Below are 17,506 nucleotides of genomic sequence, written 5' to 3'. Positions count from 1 at the left end.
CATGGCTTGCTTCTTTATATTTAACTCATTTCATTAACTGACTTTATTGATCTCACCTGTCAACAGCAACTTAACCTTTTTTTGTTAAACTGTCTTCAACTGGGAGGAGAGCTAAGGCAACCCCTTTCCCAAACCCTTTGCTTTGTTCTTCTGTTCAAATAAATGTTTTGACAACAATATTGTGCAAAAATGCATAGTTCAGTCACAGCCTTCCCCACCCTGGTGCCCTCCAGATGTTCTGGACCACAACTCCCATCATCCACAAGCATTGGGGCTGGGGTCAATGGGAGTTGCAGTCCAAACCATCTGGAGGGCCTCAGGCTGGGGGATGATACACTACACTGTCATCATCATACTATTGGCAGTTATTTCATCATTATATTATTCACATTGACTTTTGGGTATTCATCAGAATGGCCAGTTGACTTCACTGTGGTCCCACCGAGAAAAACTCCAGTAGCCCATGTCTATCAGGGATAGGCAACTTGTGGCCCTCCAGACATTTTAACCTACAACTCCCATCAGCCCTAGCCAGCAAGGTCATTGGTGAGGCATGATGGCAGTTGTAGGCCAAATATCTGGAGGGCCGCAAGTTGCCCATCCCTACACATGCTTACTCAGAAGGAAATCATGCTTTGTTCCGTGGGGCTTACTCTTAAGCAAGTGTTTGTGAGATTACAGCCCTAAGGTATCAGGCCAAGCCATAGACCTAAACACATTTGCAGCTGACTTTAAATGTGTTTACTTGGAAGTAAGCGTCACTGAGTTTGATAGGATTTACTTTATAGTAAGCATGCTGAATATGGCAGACACACACATACATCCTTGATGTTAACAGGGCATGCCAAGGTGTTTTGTGCTGAGGCTTAATTTAGTCACCTTTGTTGACTACCATCCTGAAACTATTTACTGACAAGTACTGCAACCAAATTCAGTTCAATTACTTTCAAGGTCTCTTTGCAACCTGATTGATGCACTTCAAAACTCAGAAATAAGGTCCACTGAGCTCAGTGGGGCTTATTCCCACCCAGACAATGTGCACAGGATTCTTACAGTGCAATCTTATGTATGTCTACTCAGAAGTAAGCTCCATTGCGTTCAGTGGGACTTTTCCCCAGATAAGTGTGAATTACAGCCTTAATGAATGTAGTAAGGATTATGCTAGTCTACCATAGTGGCCCGTGGGTATGTATATGCTCTCATACTGAGTAAAGAGCTCTGAGGTTACCAGATGCAGAAGAGGCTGCTGTCCCTTTCACTGTTGTGTACAGAAGGGAATTCATCAGGTGCTGCTTCTCTCACTCCTTCATGTCAAGCTACACCTGCCTAAGCATCTCTTCCATACTCATCTCCATCAGTCTGGGATTCTGATTGTCTTATTAACACAGAGTTGTTATGTCATCACATCCATGCCAGGGTCACAAGCTTTTTCTTGAGCTTGTATAGTGGTCACTGGCTCAAATCATACTGTAGCCAGAAACTCACTAGGAGGCCTATCTACAGTATGGGGATCATATTGCAGGTCTGTTTCTGAGGGCTATTGTCAGGAGTTTTGAGATAAGGTATGTGAAGCGCTGTGAGCGCAAGTTACATAAATGCTAAGGATTTATATGATTATTTATAGGACAAAGTTCCCTTTAACAGCTGCCTGACAGAAATCAACAGGTGGAGCTTTGGCATGGAGATGCAGTGATGTGAAATGATTGCCACCTGCTGAACTTCAACAGCTAGTGCCTGAGTTTGTCTCTTTTCCCCTCTTCCCTCCCAATCCCTTTTCTTTTTGTGCTGTGTCTTTTAGATTGTAAGCCTGAAAGCAGGGATTGTCAAATTATTGATCTGGGTAAGCTGCTCTGGGGACCTTGTTCGGCTGAAGGACAATAGGACAGGCCTTTCTGCTTAAGATCATGATGGGCTGCTGCCAGTCAGGGTAGACAGTACTGGGCTAGATGGACAAATAGCTTGACCTAGAATGAGGCAGCTTCCTATGTAAGGTTAAAGTTGGAGCAAAGTACTGTTGGAAAAGCAAGGAATTGCTACACCCTGTGCTATTGTACTTCCTTGCCTTCAGCCAGCCCAATGGCCAGAGTATCTGGAGCAGCGCAATGCATGGAGACTAGAACATCCGTCCCCAACCTGGTGCCCTTCAGATAGGTTGGGACTGCAACTCCCGTAAATCTGGGAATTATGGGAGTTGCAGTCCTGACCCATTGGGGGGGCACCAAGTTGGGGAAGGCTGGATTAGGTCAGGGGTGGCAGAAAGTAGATCTCCAGATGTTTGGACTTGCTCCCAGCATCTCTGACTGCATTGGCCATGGTGGCAGGGGCTTCTGGGAGTTGAAGTCCAAAATATACGGAGATCTGCCTTCTGCCTGCTCCTGGATTAGGCTGTTGAGCAGTAATAAAAAAGAATGACATCAAGTCTTAACATAATGGTCATGTTCAATGCTTTGGAAGTTTACATAGCAGTGTTTAATGGTGAATCCCTTTCTACTTTGCCGTTTCTTCCTTTCCCAGTGTGCAGTATTCACTTCCTTTATTTTAATTTTTCAAAGAAGAACTAAAGGATACAAGGCAGCATTTGTGTATCTATTCATTTATACATGTGGCTAAAGTGTAGTTGTAGTAAATGATTGGCTGTGAATAATCAAAGAGCTGTGTTGGTGAGTCTGTTAGAAACAAGTGATATGTTAGCTTCTTTGCCCCTCATATTAAAATGTATAGTGCAAAAAATCATGATTTTTAAGGGGAAATTCCCTTATTCCCTTTCTCATTCTTGGTTTTCTAGATTATTCCAATGGTGCAGGAGTTTATCATTGACAATTTGGGGCGTATGTTTATTGAACCGCCTCCTTTTGACTTGTCCAAAGCATTTGGAGATAGCCATTGCTGTGCCCCGCTGATCTTCGTGCTGTCTCCTGGTGCAGATCCTATGGCGGCTCTTCTCAAGTTTGCTGATGACCAGGTGTGTTGATGGCCGTTACAATGACATTAAGCTTCTTGGGGGCATGAGACTTCAAAGCCGGAGCCACCAGTTCTGCTGAATCACTTGTTTGTTGGGATGACTCATGAGCAAGTGACATCTGATGGGGACATCTGGGAAAAAAATGGATTGCTGGGGACATCTGGAACAAATGCATTAGGCTTGATCTTGTAGTGCTAGTTTACATACATGAAACCCAATAAATCAGGGGTAGGCAACCCAGTGCCCTCCAGATGTTTTTGACTACAGCCCCATTAGCCCCGACTATTAGTCATACTGGCTGTGGCTGCAGGGAACTGTAGTCCAAAATATCTGGAGGCCGCCAGGTTGCATACCTCTGCAATAAGTATTACTGTTTGAACTGATACCTACTGCCTGTGGAAGTGGATGGAATGATATGAGACTCCTTGTAGTGAGGCTGTGTACTGAATTAGTGTTTTGGGTTATGATGTGAATTGAGCTTTTGATGGTGGTTTTCAGTTGTTTTATATTGTTTTATCAATATGTATGTACTCTACCCTGGGACTGTAAGGTGAATGTCAGGCTATAAATTCAGATAGACAGACAGACAGACAGACAGACAGAGAAGGGCACTATGCAGTGGTGTTGTTGGACTAGTGGGAATGACCACTAGTGCAACAGGAAGTTAGCACCTGCTTCAGTAACTGGAAACTAACCCAAACTAGTATTTCTGGAATGGGACAGGTCCGCGGAGATTGTAGAGGGGAGCTCTGCTGACTGCCCCATTCTGGAAACACTGGTTTACCTAGTTTCCAGAGTTTCCTGTTGCGCTAGACATCATTCCCACTAACGCTGTCTGATAAGGACTGGCAGATTGCCAGCACTGGATACTGCCCTGTGATTTCTGAACAGCCATTTCTCTCAATTGCTGCTTGAAAATGCACTCACGGAGTCCTATAGCTGCAGGCTTCTCCATGCAGTTCAGTGGTGGGAGCATGTGTACAAAGCCAGGGGTCTCCTTCCTCCATTGTTGTGAATGAAGAGGCCCCATGATTGCACTGGAGCTCTGCATCTGGAACGAATTTCTGGAATCCTGTTGGGAAAGACTTCATTACCCTGGATCCCACACATAGGATTATGACTCGTGAAACCATGGGCTTAAGATCCAGCACAGTTATCAATTTTATCTTCCAGATAAAAGGCACTTTATAAGGTTGGGTACAAATTCAGGCCAAGAACAGAGAGGGCAGTAATAACATGATCACTTGCTTATCCCCAAATTGGACTGGTTTTGTCTGCAATCATTTTTCTATCTAGGCTCACTAACAATCTTAAGATTTGCTGTTCAGTCTCACCCACACAGGCACTACTGGGTCACTTGGCGCTTTATAATCATGGGTATAGCACATCCTGCGGGATAGCACGCCCAGCTCCTTGTTTTCTAAACGGATTTGCTGTGGGGGTGTTGATGATCACTGAAAACCGTTTTTCAGGTTTGCACATGCAGTTCCTTGTGGGGCGGTGTTCCACTCTGGATTGCTTCATGCTGCTTTGTGGATCAGACTTGTTCCACGTTGCTGCTCTTATCTTGGTGTTGTTTTCTGGAGAAGAATCTTGGGGTCCTGGGTTTGCCACACAAAATGTGCAATTCTCCCTGGGCTACCTAAAAGAAAAGAAAAGAGGGGGGTATATCTGCATTGGCAAGGAGAAAGTTGCTTAATTTGAACAGTGAGGAGGAGCGTGCAGGTGGCTTGCTGCATGGGAACAGCCACCCTTTTTCATGGGAATTTCACAGAAATGGTGCCTCCATGTGGACTACCTGGCCCAGCTGCAAGCGCAGAGCTTCTTGTGCATCTGTGATCACGTAAAGAAGCAGCAGCAGAAGCATTGTTATGTGGATTAGGCCCTAGTTTTTGCTAATAATGATGGTGGCACTGCATGTCTACAACAACAGGGAAGGTTGAAAGTCCAAAGTGTAAGAGCCACCATCACCACCTGGACACCACTGCTCCCCTTTTCAAAAGTCCTCAGGCACGATAACAGTGTTTCTTGCTCCTGTCAAGACCTTGTGGCTTTGGGCTTATTGTTTAATATTTTCAGCAGCCATCCACCGTGCAGGCACGAGTTCAAACCAGCCACAGTAAAAGTCAGCTGGAGTTTTCCTAGCATTCACTTTTGCTGCACATGCACAAGGCTTGAAATATACTCAAGTATGCTGAGTGAACATGATGTGCTGGATCTTTATTTTGTGCTCTCCCCCCCACCCCCAGTAAATGTTTATCATTGTAAGTAGACTGTTACTTACAGCAGGGCTGGCATCATGGGTAGGCATCATTGGGCACTGGCTGAAGACCATTTCCCTGCAGGGGGTCCACCGTCAACCCCCAGAATCTCCTGGATCTGTTGCTCCTTCTCTTGGCTGTCACTGCCCGTTCACCTGTCCTCTCTGAGCATGTAAACAATGGCAAAAGTGACGAGATGGAGCAGCATCCTCCATTTCCCTTGTGTTCTCTCTCTAGGCAATTGTGCCAAAAGGGAGAGGGCAATTGAATGGGCAGCAGTAACGGTGGCACAGAGGAGGTAGGCACATTTGGAAATACTGAGGGTAACTTGCCCAAGGGTCACTCAAAACCTGGAGCAGGCATTGACCTTGAGGATCTTTTAAAGCAGGGGTGCACAACCTCTGGCCCATGGGCTTGATCTGGCTCACGGAGGCTTTGCATCCAGCCCAGGGAGGCTTGTGCTCACCTGACATCATACAGTCTGTAAAGGGTTGGGTGGGGTCACCCAAACCCCTCCCAATTTTGGTTCTCCACCCGTTTTAAAAACTAAAAGGTGGGATATTATCAAAATAAATTACTAGTACTAATTAACGGTGAGGGCCTTTAAAAAAACACCCTTGCACATGCACAAATTACAGTGCAATCCTCTATACGTCTGTTCAGAAGTAAGTGCCGTTGAGTGCAATGGAGCTCACTCCCAGGTAAATGGGTATAGGATTGGATATTTATGCTGTAATTTTAAACACATTACGGAGTAACCCACTGAATATACTAAGACTTTCTTCCATGCAAACATTCATCAGAATACGCTATTAATCTACCCATAAGTGAAACTGGCCTTGTTGTCGAGAGGTGCATTATTTTCAACAGAGCAGCGCTGTACCCCACATGGAAAAAACGGAGGCTGAGGGTTTGATAAGGAAGGCAACCATCGCAACTCCATAAAACAATGGAAATGAGAGAACCTTTCATGTGATATTTGCTGACTGCATTTGCTTAATGTGGAGAGCTTTTCTTGACAAGTTAACATAACTTAATTCAACAAGTCTTTCTTCAGTAACTGCAGAATTGTCGCCACTGGCTGTAACCAGGCATTTGTTGTGTTACTGTGACCTTCAGCAGTATTTGTTGTTGTTTTCACTCCATTGATTTGTGTGTGTGTGTGTGTCCATGCAGGGCTTTGGCACGTCAAAACTGAGCTCCTTGTCACTGGGCCAAGGTCAAGGCCCCATCGCCATGCGCATGATCGAGAAGGCGGTGAAAGATGGCAGCTGGGTGGTTCTGCAGAACTGTCACCTAGCGACATCATGGATGCCAACACTGGAGAAAGTCTGCGAGGTAAATGCTGTCAGAGTAACGTTACAACCAGTGGTGTTTTCTTTTCAGTGCAAATAGGATGCTAGGTGTTGCGCATGATGCAGAACTAATACAGGTTGTACCCAGCGGGGTACGTTCATAAATAAGACTGGACAAAGGTGAAGGGAGCAGAGCTGATGAAGACAGTAATAAGGGAGGGGGATAACTTGTAGCAGGACATGCTACAAGTTATCCCCTTGGAAGAAGATAACTTGGAAGAAGATAACTTGTAGCAGGACATGCTACATGTCCATGTCATTTCCAGCTTGTCATGTCCAAGCGGGACATGACATGGTGGTCCAAGAGATCTTTGGAGTGACAAATGAGTTTTGAGAGTGGTGCAAAGGAGGACTGGGAACTGGCATGATGGATGGGTGGATCGATGGATGGAGGACAGCAAGACAAAATGCAGGGAACAGGCTTGTTAGCACATGAGTTTGCGCAGAGCAGAGAGAAACAGAAGAGGGAGATGAGGGACGTGATATGGTTGAGACAGACATGGATACATTCCTCTTGAGATAAAGGTTCATGCACACCTAGGTTTTCTGTGGCTTTTGGAAGCAATTATTCAACAGACCTGATCGTATTGATGTGCTAGGCAAGTATGTGGCTTGGCAGTCTCGAGGATTTGGAATCCTACATGGCAGGAGCACAGTCCCACATGACACCATATTCCCCCACCCACCTGCTGCTTCTCACACTTCTTTTTTTGCACTGCGGCTGCTTTCAGATGAAAACTCTTGCAAGTGAAACGTCTTGGGATCAGCACAGATGGAGGCTGTGCTAACCGACATGCTGATCTGACTGGATCAGTGCAGTGCCTCAGCAAAATTATCAAAGGAACAGTGAGAGTACTGCCAAATCATCACACTGGCTCGTACTTTTTTCATGAAACATTTCCCCTACCCCTTCCTTTTCAGAGCTACTGTCGGGAAGCAGGCACTAAATTGGGAACACAGGAAATTTCTGTCAGGATGCACCCTTTGAAGAGTGGGGTGAAATTATAAGAGCAAATGGAGAAAAAAATGCTGAACAGATAATAATGCTTACTCATTGTGTCTGTTTTGGAGTTAACCAGATCTCTGAAAATTACTCTTGCATAAGCTTTTCATAAATTTGATAAAAGTTACCTTGAGGCTGCAATTCTGGGCAAACAAAATCAGGAACTAAGTCCCTTTGAACTCAGTGGGACTTAAATTCAGGATCAGGCTGCAAGATGCATTTCTCTCCAATACCAAATTGGACTGTACCATCCTGGAAGTATGTTTTCACCATTATCAATCTGTTTCTAAATCACATTTCAACAACTTTGTGAAGATGGAATGATTTTGAATAGTGCGTTGCTCAGAAATGCCTGAATATTTTGGTGCCGCTCTTGAGCATTCAGTTATAGAGGTGCGCGCACACATGCAAGTCTGTGTTTGTACTTTTCAGTGGAGGCAATTGATCCATGTCTGCAAATGAACATATATACTAGTTCACTCTCTTTATTGGCATAAACAGGGCAGCCGCTTCAGGCTGGGGAGTTCCGCATACGCTTCAGAGCAGCTGTGTCTGCCACCACAGACAAAGCCTGGAGAATCATTAGTTCCGAGAAAAGATTCCAAATGTATTGAAATCAAAATACGTTTGGACAAATATAGATAATTCTGTCATGAAGTTTCACAGTTATTTCTGAAAAACATTCTGAGGGCATTGGCACAATTGAATGTTACGCTGGCCTTAGCAAAAAAAAAAAAAGGTTGCCATGTAACTTCAGCTAGCAGTGCCTGGGCTTACATGGAATTTTCTTCTCCTCCTCTAGGAGCTAAATCCAGACACGACGCATCCCGATTTCCGCTTGTGGCTCACGAGCTACCCGTCTCCCAATTTTCCTGTTTCTGTGCTCCAGAATGGAGTGAAGATGACCAATGAGCCCCCGAAAGGTTTACGGGCAAACGTAATCCGTTCGTATCTGATGGACCCCATCTCCGACCCGGAGTTCTTTAACAGCTGCAAACGGCCTGTTAGTACTCCATTCTTAGCCTTGTTTCCGCCTTCCTAAAGCAGACCCTGGTGATTTGATAATGAGTTTGCTGGTTTAAAACCTGCCAAACGAAATAGCCCTTCTTCTTTGCACGGAAGCCTGCGTTGATTGCCGGCTCCTGGGATGTAGTACTAGCGGATTTTATTAAAATTTTATTTTTATTTTACCGCCAAGCTCCATTCCTTCTCCGCCAAGCTTTGGTTGGTGTGCCATTAATAATAGAGCTTCCCATTTAGAAAGTCTGGAGGAAGTCGTTTCCAAACACAAATCTGCAAGGCAGGGGAGAAATTCCCGTTTCAGAAGAATAGCTGAGCCCTGCCCTGCGGAGAATCAAGCCTTTAATCGAAAGCATTAAAATGCTAGCTTCATAGAACTGGGAGAGCTAAAATGGCCGTGCGGGTTGATGGATGGCACTCATAAACACCTTCTTTAGAATAACGGCTCTAACTGGGGAGAGCCACCTGCTGTTTTCATAATTAGGTTTCCGAGAGTGAATGCGCTTGACCCAAGATAATTTCCATGATAGGTGTCGTAATTAAGAACCGGAGATTGTTGTGCTTAAACTGAGATGATGCGTTTCTGCTTGCCTGGCAATTAAAAAAAAAAGATATCCCTAAAACTTCTGAAATCGAAAGAAAGAACCAACATTTGAAACCCAGAGAACATTTGTTTTTTAGCAGGGAGTGGGAAGAAACGGGAGACAAGAGAGGAGACAGTTGGGTTTCAACTTTTAGGGACATTTGTCACGGCAGTGGCTGCACAGGAAGAACGACTGGCCAAATATGAATGATTTCAGAGTATGTTTCTGATGAGACTTTCACAGCGTAGGAGCTACTGCAGTGCAACTCCTTTTCTGCATGGCAAAGGTCACGTCAGAAGCTCCAGCCTAAGTGGGAGGAGTCTACAGGGCAGCGTCACCCCCTCCAGCTTCACCCTTGAACCCTGATGGTGCTTTTTACCTCCTTTGTCACCGCTGCTGTTGCTGTTCCTGTACTGCTGCTAGCGACAACGGAAGGGGGAGAGTGTGCATTGGGACGGGTGCAGTGGAGTTGTGGGAGGGGTGAGGAGCTGGAACTTCTTCAAGCACTTGCATTTTGATCCAAGTGGGAGAGGAGGTTTGGGGGCTGGCTGCAAGACTCTTCTCTCCTTTTGAAGTAAGTTTTCTGTCAACCCCCCGTCCCCCACAAGTCCATTGGCATCTCTAGAATGTACAAAGATCTGCTCTGATGTATCAGAGTATCTGAGGGTGGGGGTGCGCATTAGGAGGCTAGCATCCTCTGGGCATACTTTAGTGGCAACAGTGCGCTATTCAAGTCTAAGCAATCAAGAATCGCAAGCAGCCTTTAAACACTATAGGAGCCTTTAAACACGATTTAGATTCTGACGCCTGCATAAGAATCTACATTTCATAATTCAAAACGGATATGTGTAGATTCCCATGTGACGTTTAAGCTCTAGGAGCGTGTCGGTTCTCATATCAGGTTTCAAGTGCTGGAAAGTGTCGAATCTGCACAGTGCCAATGTAAGGTAGGGAGCTTGAGCTCGTTGGAAGATTTAATGTCTCATGGGGTTACAGATAACTGAAATATCATGGATGATGCCAATTCGATGCGAGGCTAGAAAGGTGTAGCACAGACACTGAAAATGATGTTCCTATGTGACTGGATGGCCAGGGGAAAAAAAGGAAAAAATCCTAGAGGGGGGGGGGAACTGCTTCCCCCCAGCCCCCTTTTTATTTTTGTTCTTTGGGAAAAAGTGGGGGTTTCTACATCTTCCAGAGTTTTTTTTTCTGGGCCTTCACCTCTCTAATTCTGTATAAAGCAAGGGGGTTGGTGCCTGATTTTTAGAGCTAGAGAAGCATGCCAGTGGGCTGTGCTAACACCCACCACCACCATGGCTTACTTCCCCGGAGCTTCTCTCCATACATCACTTTTCCCCCAGCTGGGCTCCAGCACTGAGAGTGAGCCCGGATGGGAGAAAGGCATGTGGGCAAGAGGCTATGAAGAAGAAAGGGGTGAGTGAGGGGTTGGTTCAGCTCTTGCCACCTGTATGCAAAGTTTGCTCTACACACTGAAACTCTTCTATCCACCCACCCAGGTTATATGTGATGGGGCGCATCCAAGTTTCAAGAATGGAGCTGCTACCATCACATGTAGCTTGAGCCTCAAAGAATGCTCTGAAGGAACATGATGCAGTTTTACTCAAGCAAAGCAGGTCTGTTCCTTGAGGGCAATGGCTAGCCAGGACCAGAGGTTAGCTGCTCTGAGCTCCATGGAGGAAGTGAGAAGTGTAGGGGTAATAAACCATCACAGAAGTTACCATAGTGGTACAACTGAGATGTGTGAGGAAGACGAAAGGCGTTTGTGCGTGGGATGTTATTTTCCTTTTCTTTTTTTTTCCTTTTCAAAGGCTGAATTCAAGAAGCTACTGTATGGCCTCTGTTTCTTTCATGCGCTGGTCCAAGAGCGGCGCAAATTCGGACCACTGGGCTGGAATATTCCTTATGAGTTCAATGAGACCGACCTGCGGATCAGCGTGCAGCAGTTGAACATGTTTCTGAATCAATATGAGGTAACACACAGATCACGAAATGGGTTTTACCCTGTTGTGTCCTCTGCACAGGAGGCTGGAGTTCTGCTAAAAGATGCCTCTTTAATATTAAAGAATCACCTCCATCTGGGCCCCCCCACTGGGCTGGAAAGGGGAAGAATACATCTTCTTAGGGGGGCTACTACAACCACTACTTGGATGCTACTGAGAGCCAGTGGTTCGAGCATTGGGCATTAGACCAGGGAGACCTGGATTCACAAATGTATGACAGCCTCCCCCAACTTGCCACTCTCCAGACTAGACTACAACTCCCATAATCCACAGCCTGGCTGTCTTATGGGATGATCCTGGGCTAGTCACTGTCTCTCAATCTAACCTGCCTCACATGGTTTTTGTGAGAATAAAAGTGGGAGGACCATGGAGAAACGGTGAGGTAAAAATCTAATATCTACAGATTGGTGGTGTGCTGAACCTTTGGAAACCCAAATGTTCAGCCTGCATTTAGGAGTCGGGTTGGTCTCAACAAAAAAAAGGTGGGGTGAAACTCTCCTTCATCGTTTGTCTTTGGAGTTGGGGAAATTTTGAGGATGGGGGAATAAACTCATTGGTGCTGTCCCCAGCTCTCGCTGCTACAAGCTGCCATGTTTAAATCCCAGTAATGCCTCTGGCATTATGCTATATTTGTTTGTAGGAGGAGTGTTGAACCTTTTTTCAGACAGAGGGCTGCTCTTGAAGGCTACATTCCAGTAGTGGTTGTTGGAGAAGGAAGGGTGTGTGGCCGTTTGGGGAACCCCAAAAGGCCCCTGGGCCTGAGGTTCTTTGCATTAGATTTATATGCATTAATTGCCCCATATCATGGTTCTTGGGGCAATGTGACACAGTGTCATTCTGGGCATGTTTTGCAGATGTAAAGATGGTGGCCAGCAGCCACAAAAAGCTTGGAGTAGTGTTAGTGTGTTTTGCAAAATGTGTGTGTCCCCCACCCCCCAAAGCCAAAATGTCCTCCCCTCTTTAATGGCCTTGGGCTGCAAGGTGTGAGGCCGGGGGGACATTGTCACTGAGCCCTCGATATTGGCTTTTGTCTATGAGCAAAGCTGGATAAGGGCCTGTATGATTTTTTAAAAAAACATAATTTATTGAGCCCAAATTTCTGCAAACCTTTCTAGGCAAACATGGATTTACTAGCTTTCCCATGTTGCGAGAGCACAAAGAATTCACAGCGGTGCATGTTCTGTATGTTTCAGGAGCTGCCGTTCGATGCTATCCGCTATATGACTGGCGAATGTAATTACGGAGGCAGGGTGACCGATGACTGGGACCGGCGCACGCTGCGCAGCATTTTGAACAAGTTCTACAATCCAGTCATTGTTATGGATCTGGACTACAAGTTCGATGCCAGTGGCCTTTATTATGCTCCTCCTGAAGGAGAGGTAAGCATCTTAACATAGGCCGGGCACAATCCAGCAGGACAGGGCTGACGTCAAGGGTAGACATGGTTGGACACCTGCCAGAGGCCCCCACCCCAGGAGGGGCCCACTGGCAAGATCCTGCTGGAGTTGCTCCTCCACCTCTTTGCCACTGCGACCTGTTTATTCACTTGCCTCTCACTCTGGACCAGTGAGAAGGAGCAGCAGATGCCACTGCCTCTTTGCCCATGGATGGCCACCTGTCAAGCAAGTCAGTGGTAGCAATCATGAGGAAGAGGATGAGAAGCAATAGCAGCTGGTGGCGATGGTTGTGAGAAGGTAGACCTACCGAGGGAGGGGCCCATGGAGGTGTCTTGCCCAAGGGCCCTCCAAAACCTGGAGCTGGCACTACAGCAGGAAGTTCTTCTGCTCAAGCCCCATTGAAATGGAACGGAAATTGGGCAAGGGCTAAAAGGAGAACTCCGTGTTTTTGTGACATCTTACATATAAGAAAGCCGGGAGAGTGCCGCGATTCTCTTTCCTAGTGTTGCGCAAGCTTGAAAACACAGCAGGGATGCAATGACATGGATGAAGTTCCTTAGGAACAAGGAAATTTCATCTTCTACATTTTCTGGAGTAAAAAAAAAGTTAGCACCTGTGTAGCCACCAATGGATATTTTAAAAGCCAGTTTCTACCATCTGGTGTGATCTGGGTACAGAGCCCGGGATGGGGCTGTGCAGGTAGAAGTGGGGTTGACACCGAATGGCTGTGGTCACTAAAGGGTGGGGAACAGACCTAGCCCCCACCCCAAAGATATCCCTGATCAGGTTCCCTCCTCTACATGAATAATTGCCCTGACCTTTGCTCTGGGGAAAGAGAAAAACACAGCACTTGGGAGTGAGGCAGAGGGGTAAGGCTGCCATTCATCACTGATACTAGGTGGCCTGGCCCTCACTGACTGCGATCTCATAGGGCAGACTTCCTGAAGCATTCGGTGCCTTCCAAATGTTTTGGGCTACAACTCCCATCAGCCAAGCCAGCATGGCCAATTGTTGGAGGTGGTGGGAATTGTGGTTCAGAACATCTGGAAGGCACCAGCTTGGAGAAAGCTGACATAAGGTGTGAAATACACCTCCTGGCACAGAGCACACTAGGATGCTCTGTGGGTACATGGCCACACACAGACACACAGTCTTTGCAAAATGCAGGCCCTTTCTCTGCACACATCATGCTCTTCATATCGATGAGCATTTTGCTACTTGAGATAAGATTAAAATCCAGGCACCCTGATCAATAAGGTCTGCTCTTGAGGGGAGTGGGGCTTCAGAAAATCCGTAACCACCTTTCATGACAAAGGCTTGACTCTGTGCTAGCTGAAAGGAGGGGGTTCACAGGTTCAGCTGAACTGATTGTGGCTTTGGCTCCTTGGGCCAGAAAATGTCCAGGATCAAGCCATTTTTCTCATTTTCTGTCACTTATCTTTTTCAGTATCTAAGCTACATTGAATACACCAAGACTCTTCCTCTGAACCCTGCCCCGGAAATCTTTGGGATGAACGCCAATGCTGATATCACCAAGGATCAATCCGAAACACAGTTGTTGTTCGATAACATTCTTCTCACGCAGGTATGTCTATGTTAATTTCAGACATTTGGGGTATTAAAAGTTACTGCCTATGTAACTATTACTGTTAATGGCTTTAAAATTATTATCAAACCTTTGGAATAAAATTTTAAATACAGCGAATCTGCTCTTCCTTCCTTCCCATGAATATCTGCAATATTCATGAATTCACTGACACTTTTATGATGCAGAACACCATTATTAACTTTTATAAGAACAATTTCCAGAGAGTTTGTAGTAAACTAAATGAAGGAGAATTCAAGAAAAGTGTTAGGTTATCTGAATATTCTGAAGTTTTCTAGTGTGTCATACTGATGCTGATGTTGGGGTGGCGTGTTGAACACTTTGCCCCATGCTGTTTTCCAGATCTAAATCACACCCAAACCTATTTGCCCCATGGAGGAAAACATACAGGTTCCATAAGGGTACCCAATTAAACTGAGATCCAGATCTCAATGAATTTGCACACAGAGAGGAAGGGTTGGGTGGGGATATGGGAGGTGTGCATATATCTCCCCTTCCTGACAATGTCCTGGTGCACTGTTTCCACATGTGCCCATGCACCAGATGGTTGCACCCTTTGAGAATCCCTCAGTGCAAGGAGTTGTGTCCTCATGCAAGAAGATCACACCCCAAACCAGTAACCTGTTTGGCAAACTCTGAACAACTTAGAATAGGAACCAAGTGTCAGCTCCTGCCAGTGGACCGCAGCTGGCAGCAATAAATCACTGGCTGATAACAAGGTCGTAAACCTGTCCAAGGCTGTGAGAGGGAAAAGGCGGCTGAAGCAGGGAACTTCTACCAGGGCAGTTGAATCCAAAGTGATGCGGCAAAGAGAAGTCCTTTTTCCAGTCCCAAGTCCAAAACGCACAAGGGAACGCGAGCAAGGCAGTGGGCCAGGTCCAGGATCGAGGCTGAGATCCGGCGCAAGATCCGGTGTTGTTCTCCAGCAGCCTTGCTCCAGCCTGCTTCCTGCTTTTAACAGCCACTTGCTGAAGCAGCTGCATCCAATCAGTCCTGCTGCCCCTGAGAGCCTCTCTGTCTTAAACAGACAGAGGCTCACCTGTCTTGTTCCCTTACAGAGCCTTTGCTCTGCGGGGGTCAGTGGCATTTTGCCCTCCGAATCCTCTGGGGGGGCTGCAGCCGGGCATGGAACATCCACAGGAGGTGAGGGGGCTTGCGCTCCTGTGCTGGTCCCTTCCCCTGAGTCTGGAGCCTGCCATTCCCCTTCATCCTCGGAGGGGTCCAAGGAAGGCATGACACCAAGACAGTTTGAAGGGGGAATTGCTGCTCCTGGGGTGTTCAACTCCCCCTGTGACAAATAGGTGCAGGAGATTTCCATGGTGTTTTGAAAGCCTGCACTGCTGCTTGACTAGAGGTGATAGTGGGAGAAGAGATGTGTATATACACCGCATGCAACCATGTCCCTACTCATGTCACTTTCAGCTCTTCTAAGGATGTGTCCATCCTTAGTCTGATAATTCAACTAATGCAGCCTTCCCCAACCTGGTGCCTTCTTTCTTGTTTTGGACTTCAACTTCCAGAATTTCTGACCATTGACTGTGCTGGCTGGAGCTGATGGGAGTTGAAGTCCAAAACATCTGGAGGGCACCAGGTTGGGGAAAGTTGCACCAGTGATGAACAAGTAAGATCCTACATAATTGAAACCAGAGATGGGCATCGTAGTTAGAATTGTTGGGCCCCATGTCTTCTTCCTGTGTAACCCCCAGCCCGATGAAGAGCAGGTATGATCTGAGTTAAGGCTCTTGTCTCAAAAAGGCACTGCCTGGGAACATGTCACATAAAGGGATGCATGCACTGTGCCTTTCCTTTACTAACTATAAGCAGCCACCACACAACATCAATTAGAGTTAAGCTCTTCAAGGTTAGGCCACAAATTCCAAGCAGACATCCTGGAGCTTCTGCTTTCAGAAAGCTTCTACTTATACATTTACTTTAGCTTCACCCAAGTGGGCCCAATCCAGCAAAGGTTAGTCAGGACTAAAGCTGCCATCCTGTACATGCTTACCTGGCAGTAAGTCCCGTTGTATTCAGTAGGAATTACTTCTGAGTAGATATGCCTAGGATTGCACTGCTTGTCCTATTGACAGCAATGTGATGGGTCTTAATCACTAAGGAAGGCCCATGAAATCAACAAGAATTATGTTGTGACTATCTGTTGCTTGATCATTTCTGCCTGAAGCCTACTTTATGTGTTGTCAGTACACAAAAGAGATAGGCCCTGCCTGTCTCAAGGAGCGCCTCCAATAACACCAGACAGGATGCTCAACAAGATCAGCCTTGGTTGGCCTTCTCTCTGTCCCATCAGCCAGGACAGCTAGGCTGGTGAGGATGAGGGAGAGGGCCTTCTCTGTGGTGGCCCCCACTCTGTGGAACTCCCTCCCTAGGGAACTCCACCATGCCCCCTCTTTAATGATCTTCCGCCACGCATTGAAAACGTGGTTGTTCAGGCAGACATTTGGGGTGGGTTAGGATATTTTTAGAAATATGACGTTTTAATGTGTAATTTTACTGTTTTAAACAATGTACTGTTATATATTGCCCAGAGTGGCCAGGTGACCTGCCAGATGGGCGATTAAGAAATTTAATAATGAATGAATGAATGAATGAATGAATGAATGCAAAAAGGGATGGGACTGTTGCATATAGGAGGGTTACAATGTTGGGTGCATAGTTAGCATTATAGGTTAAACCCTGCTGAGCTTAAGGGGTCACGAAACATGGCTCCAGTTCCTTGTAATGGAGGGGTGTGTATCTTGCGTTGTTGGACTGAAACCCCCATCATCCCTCACCATTGGCTGTGCTGGCTGGGGCTGATGGACATTGCAGTGCATCAACAGCTGAAGGGCCACAGGTTGCCCCCCCTTGCCCCGCCCCGTTCTGATGGAATCACCAACTAATACATTTCTATATACTAAGTTCAATTGTGTCAAAATAAGGCCACTTTCTGTCCGGTATAAATCCCTAATGAAAGATCTCTATGCTGAGCTAAATTATCTGTTGGGCTTTACAGTGTTTAATGACTTCTTTTAAAAAAAAAAAAAAAGTCTCGTGCGTCAGGTGCTGGTGCCAAATCATCCGACGAAATTGTTCGCGAGGTGGCAGGTGACATCCAAAGTAAACTTCCCACTGACTTCCACATTGAAGCAGCGATGAGGAGATACCCAACGACCTACACCCAGAGCATGAACACTGTACTTGTCCAAGAGATGGGGCGATTTAACAAATTGCTGCAAACAATCCGAGACTCCTGTATCAACATTCAGAAAGCAATCAAGGTGAGGTGCCCCTCCAAGGAGG

General features: G+C 46.2%; 1 protein-coding gene across 1 annotated transcript in view; it reads left to right on the top strand.

Annotated features, from left to right (window-relative positions):
- DNAH7 (dynein axonemal heavy chain 7) overlaps nt 1–17,506 on the top strand; it is a 194,031-nt gene that overhangs the window by 171,108 nt on the left and 5,417 nt on the right. The window contains exons 55-61 of the mRNA XM_084806680.1: nt 2,786–2,962; nt 6,400–6,561; nt 8,384–8,584; nt 11,015–11,176; nt 12,400–12,585; nt 14,051–14,188; nt 17,254–17,484. Of these exons, the coding sequence (XP_084662806.1) occupies nt 2,786–2,962; nt 6,400–6,561; nt 8,384–8,584; nt 11,015–11,176; nt 12,400–12,585; nt 14,051–14,188; nt 17,254–17,484 (1,257 nt within the window). The remainder of the gene's footprint in view (nt 1–2,785; nt 2,963–6,399; nt 6,562–8,383; nt 8,585–11,014; nt 11,177–12,399; nt 12,586–14,050; nt 14,189–17,253; nt 17,485–17,506) is intronic.

Source organism: Heloderma suspectum, chromosome 1, assembly GCF_057233095.1.
Source record: "Heloderma suspectum isolate Gila_16-S chromosome 1, 16-S_ref, whole genome shotgun sequence".
Classification (NCBI taxonomy): domain Eukaryota; kingdom Metazoa; phylum Chordata; class Lepidosauria; order Squamata; family Helodermatidae; genus Heloderma; species Heloderma suspectum.
This window is presented reverse-complemented; position numbering and strand designations above follow the sequence as displayed.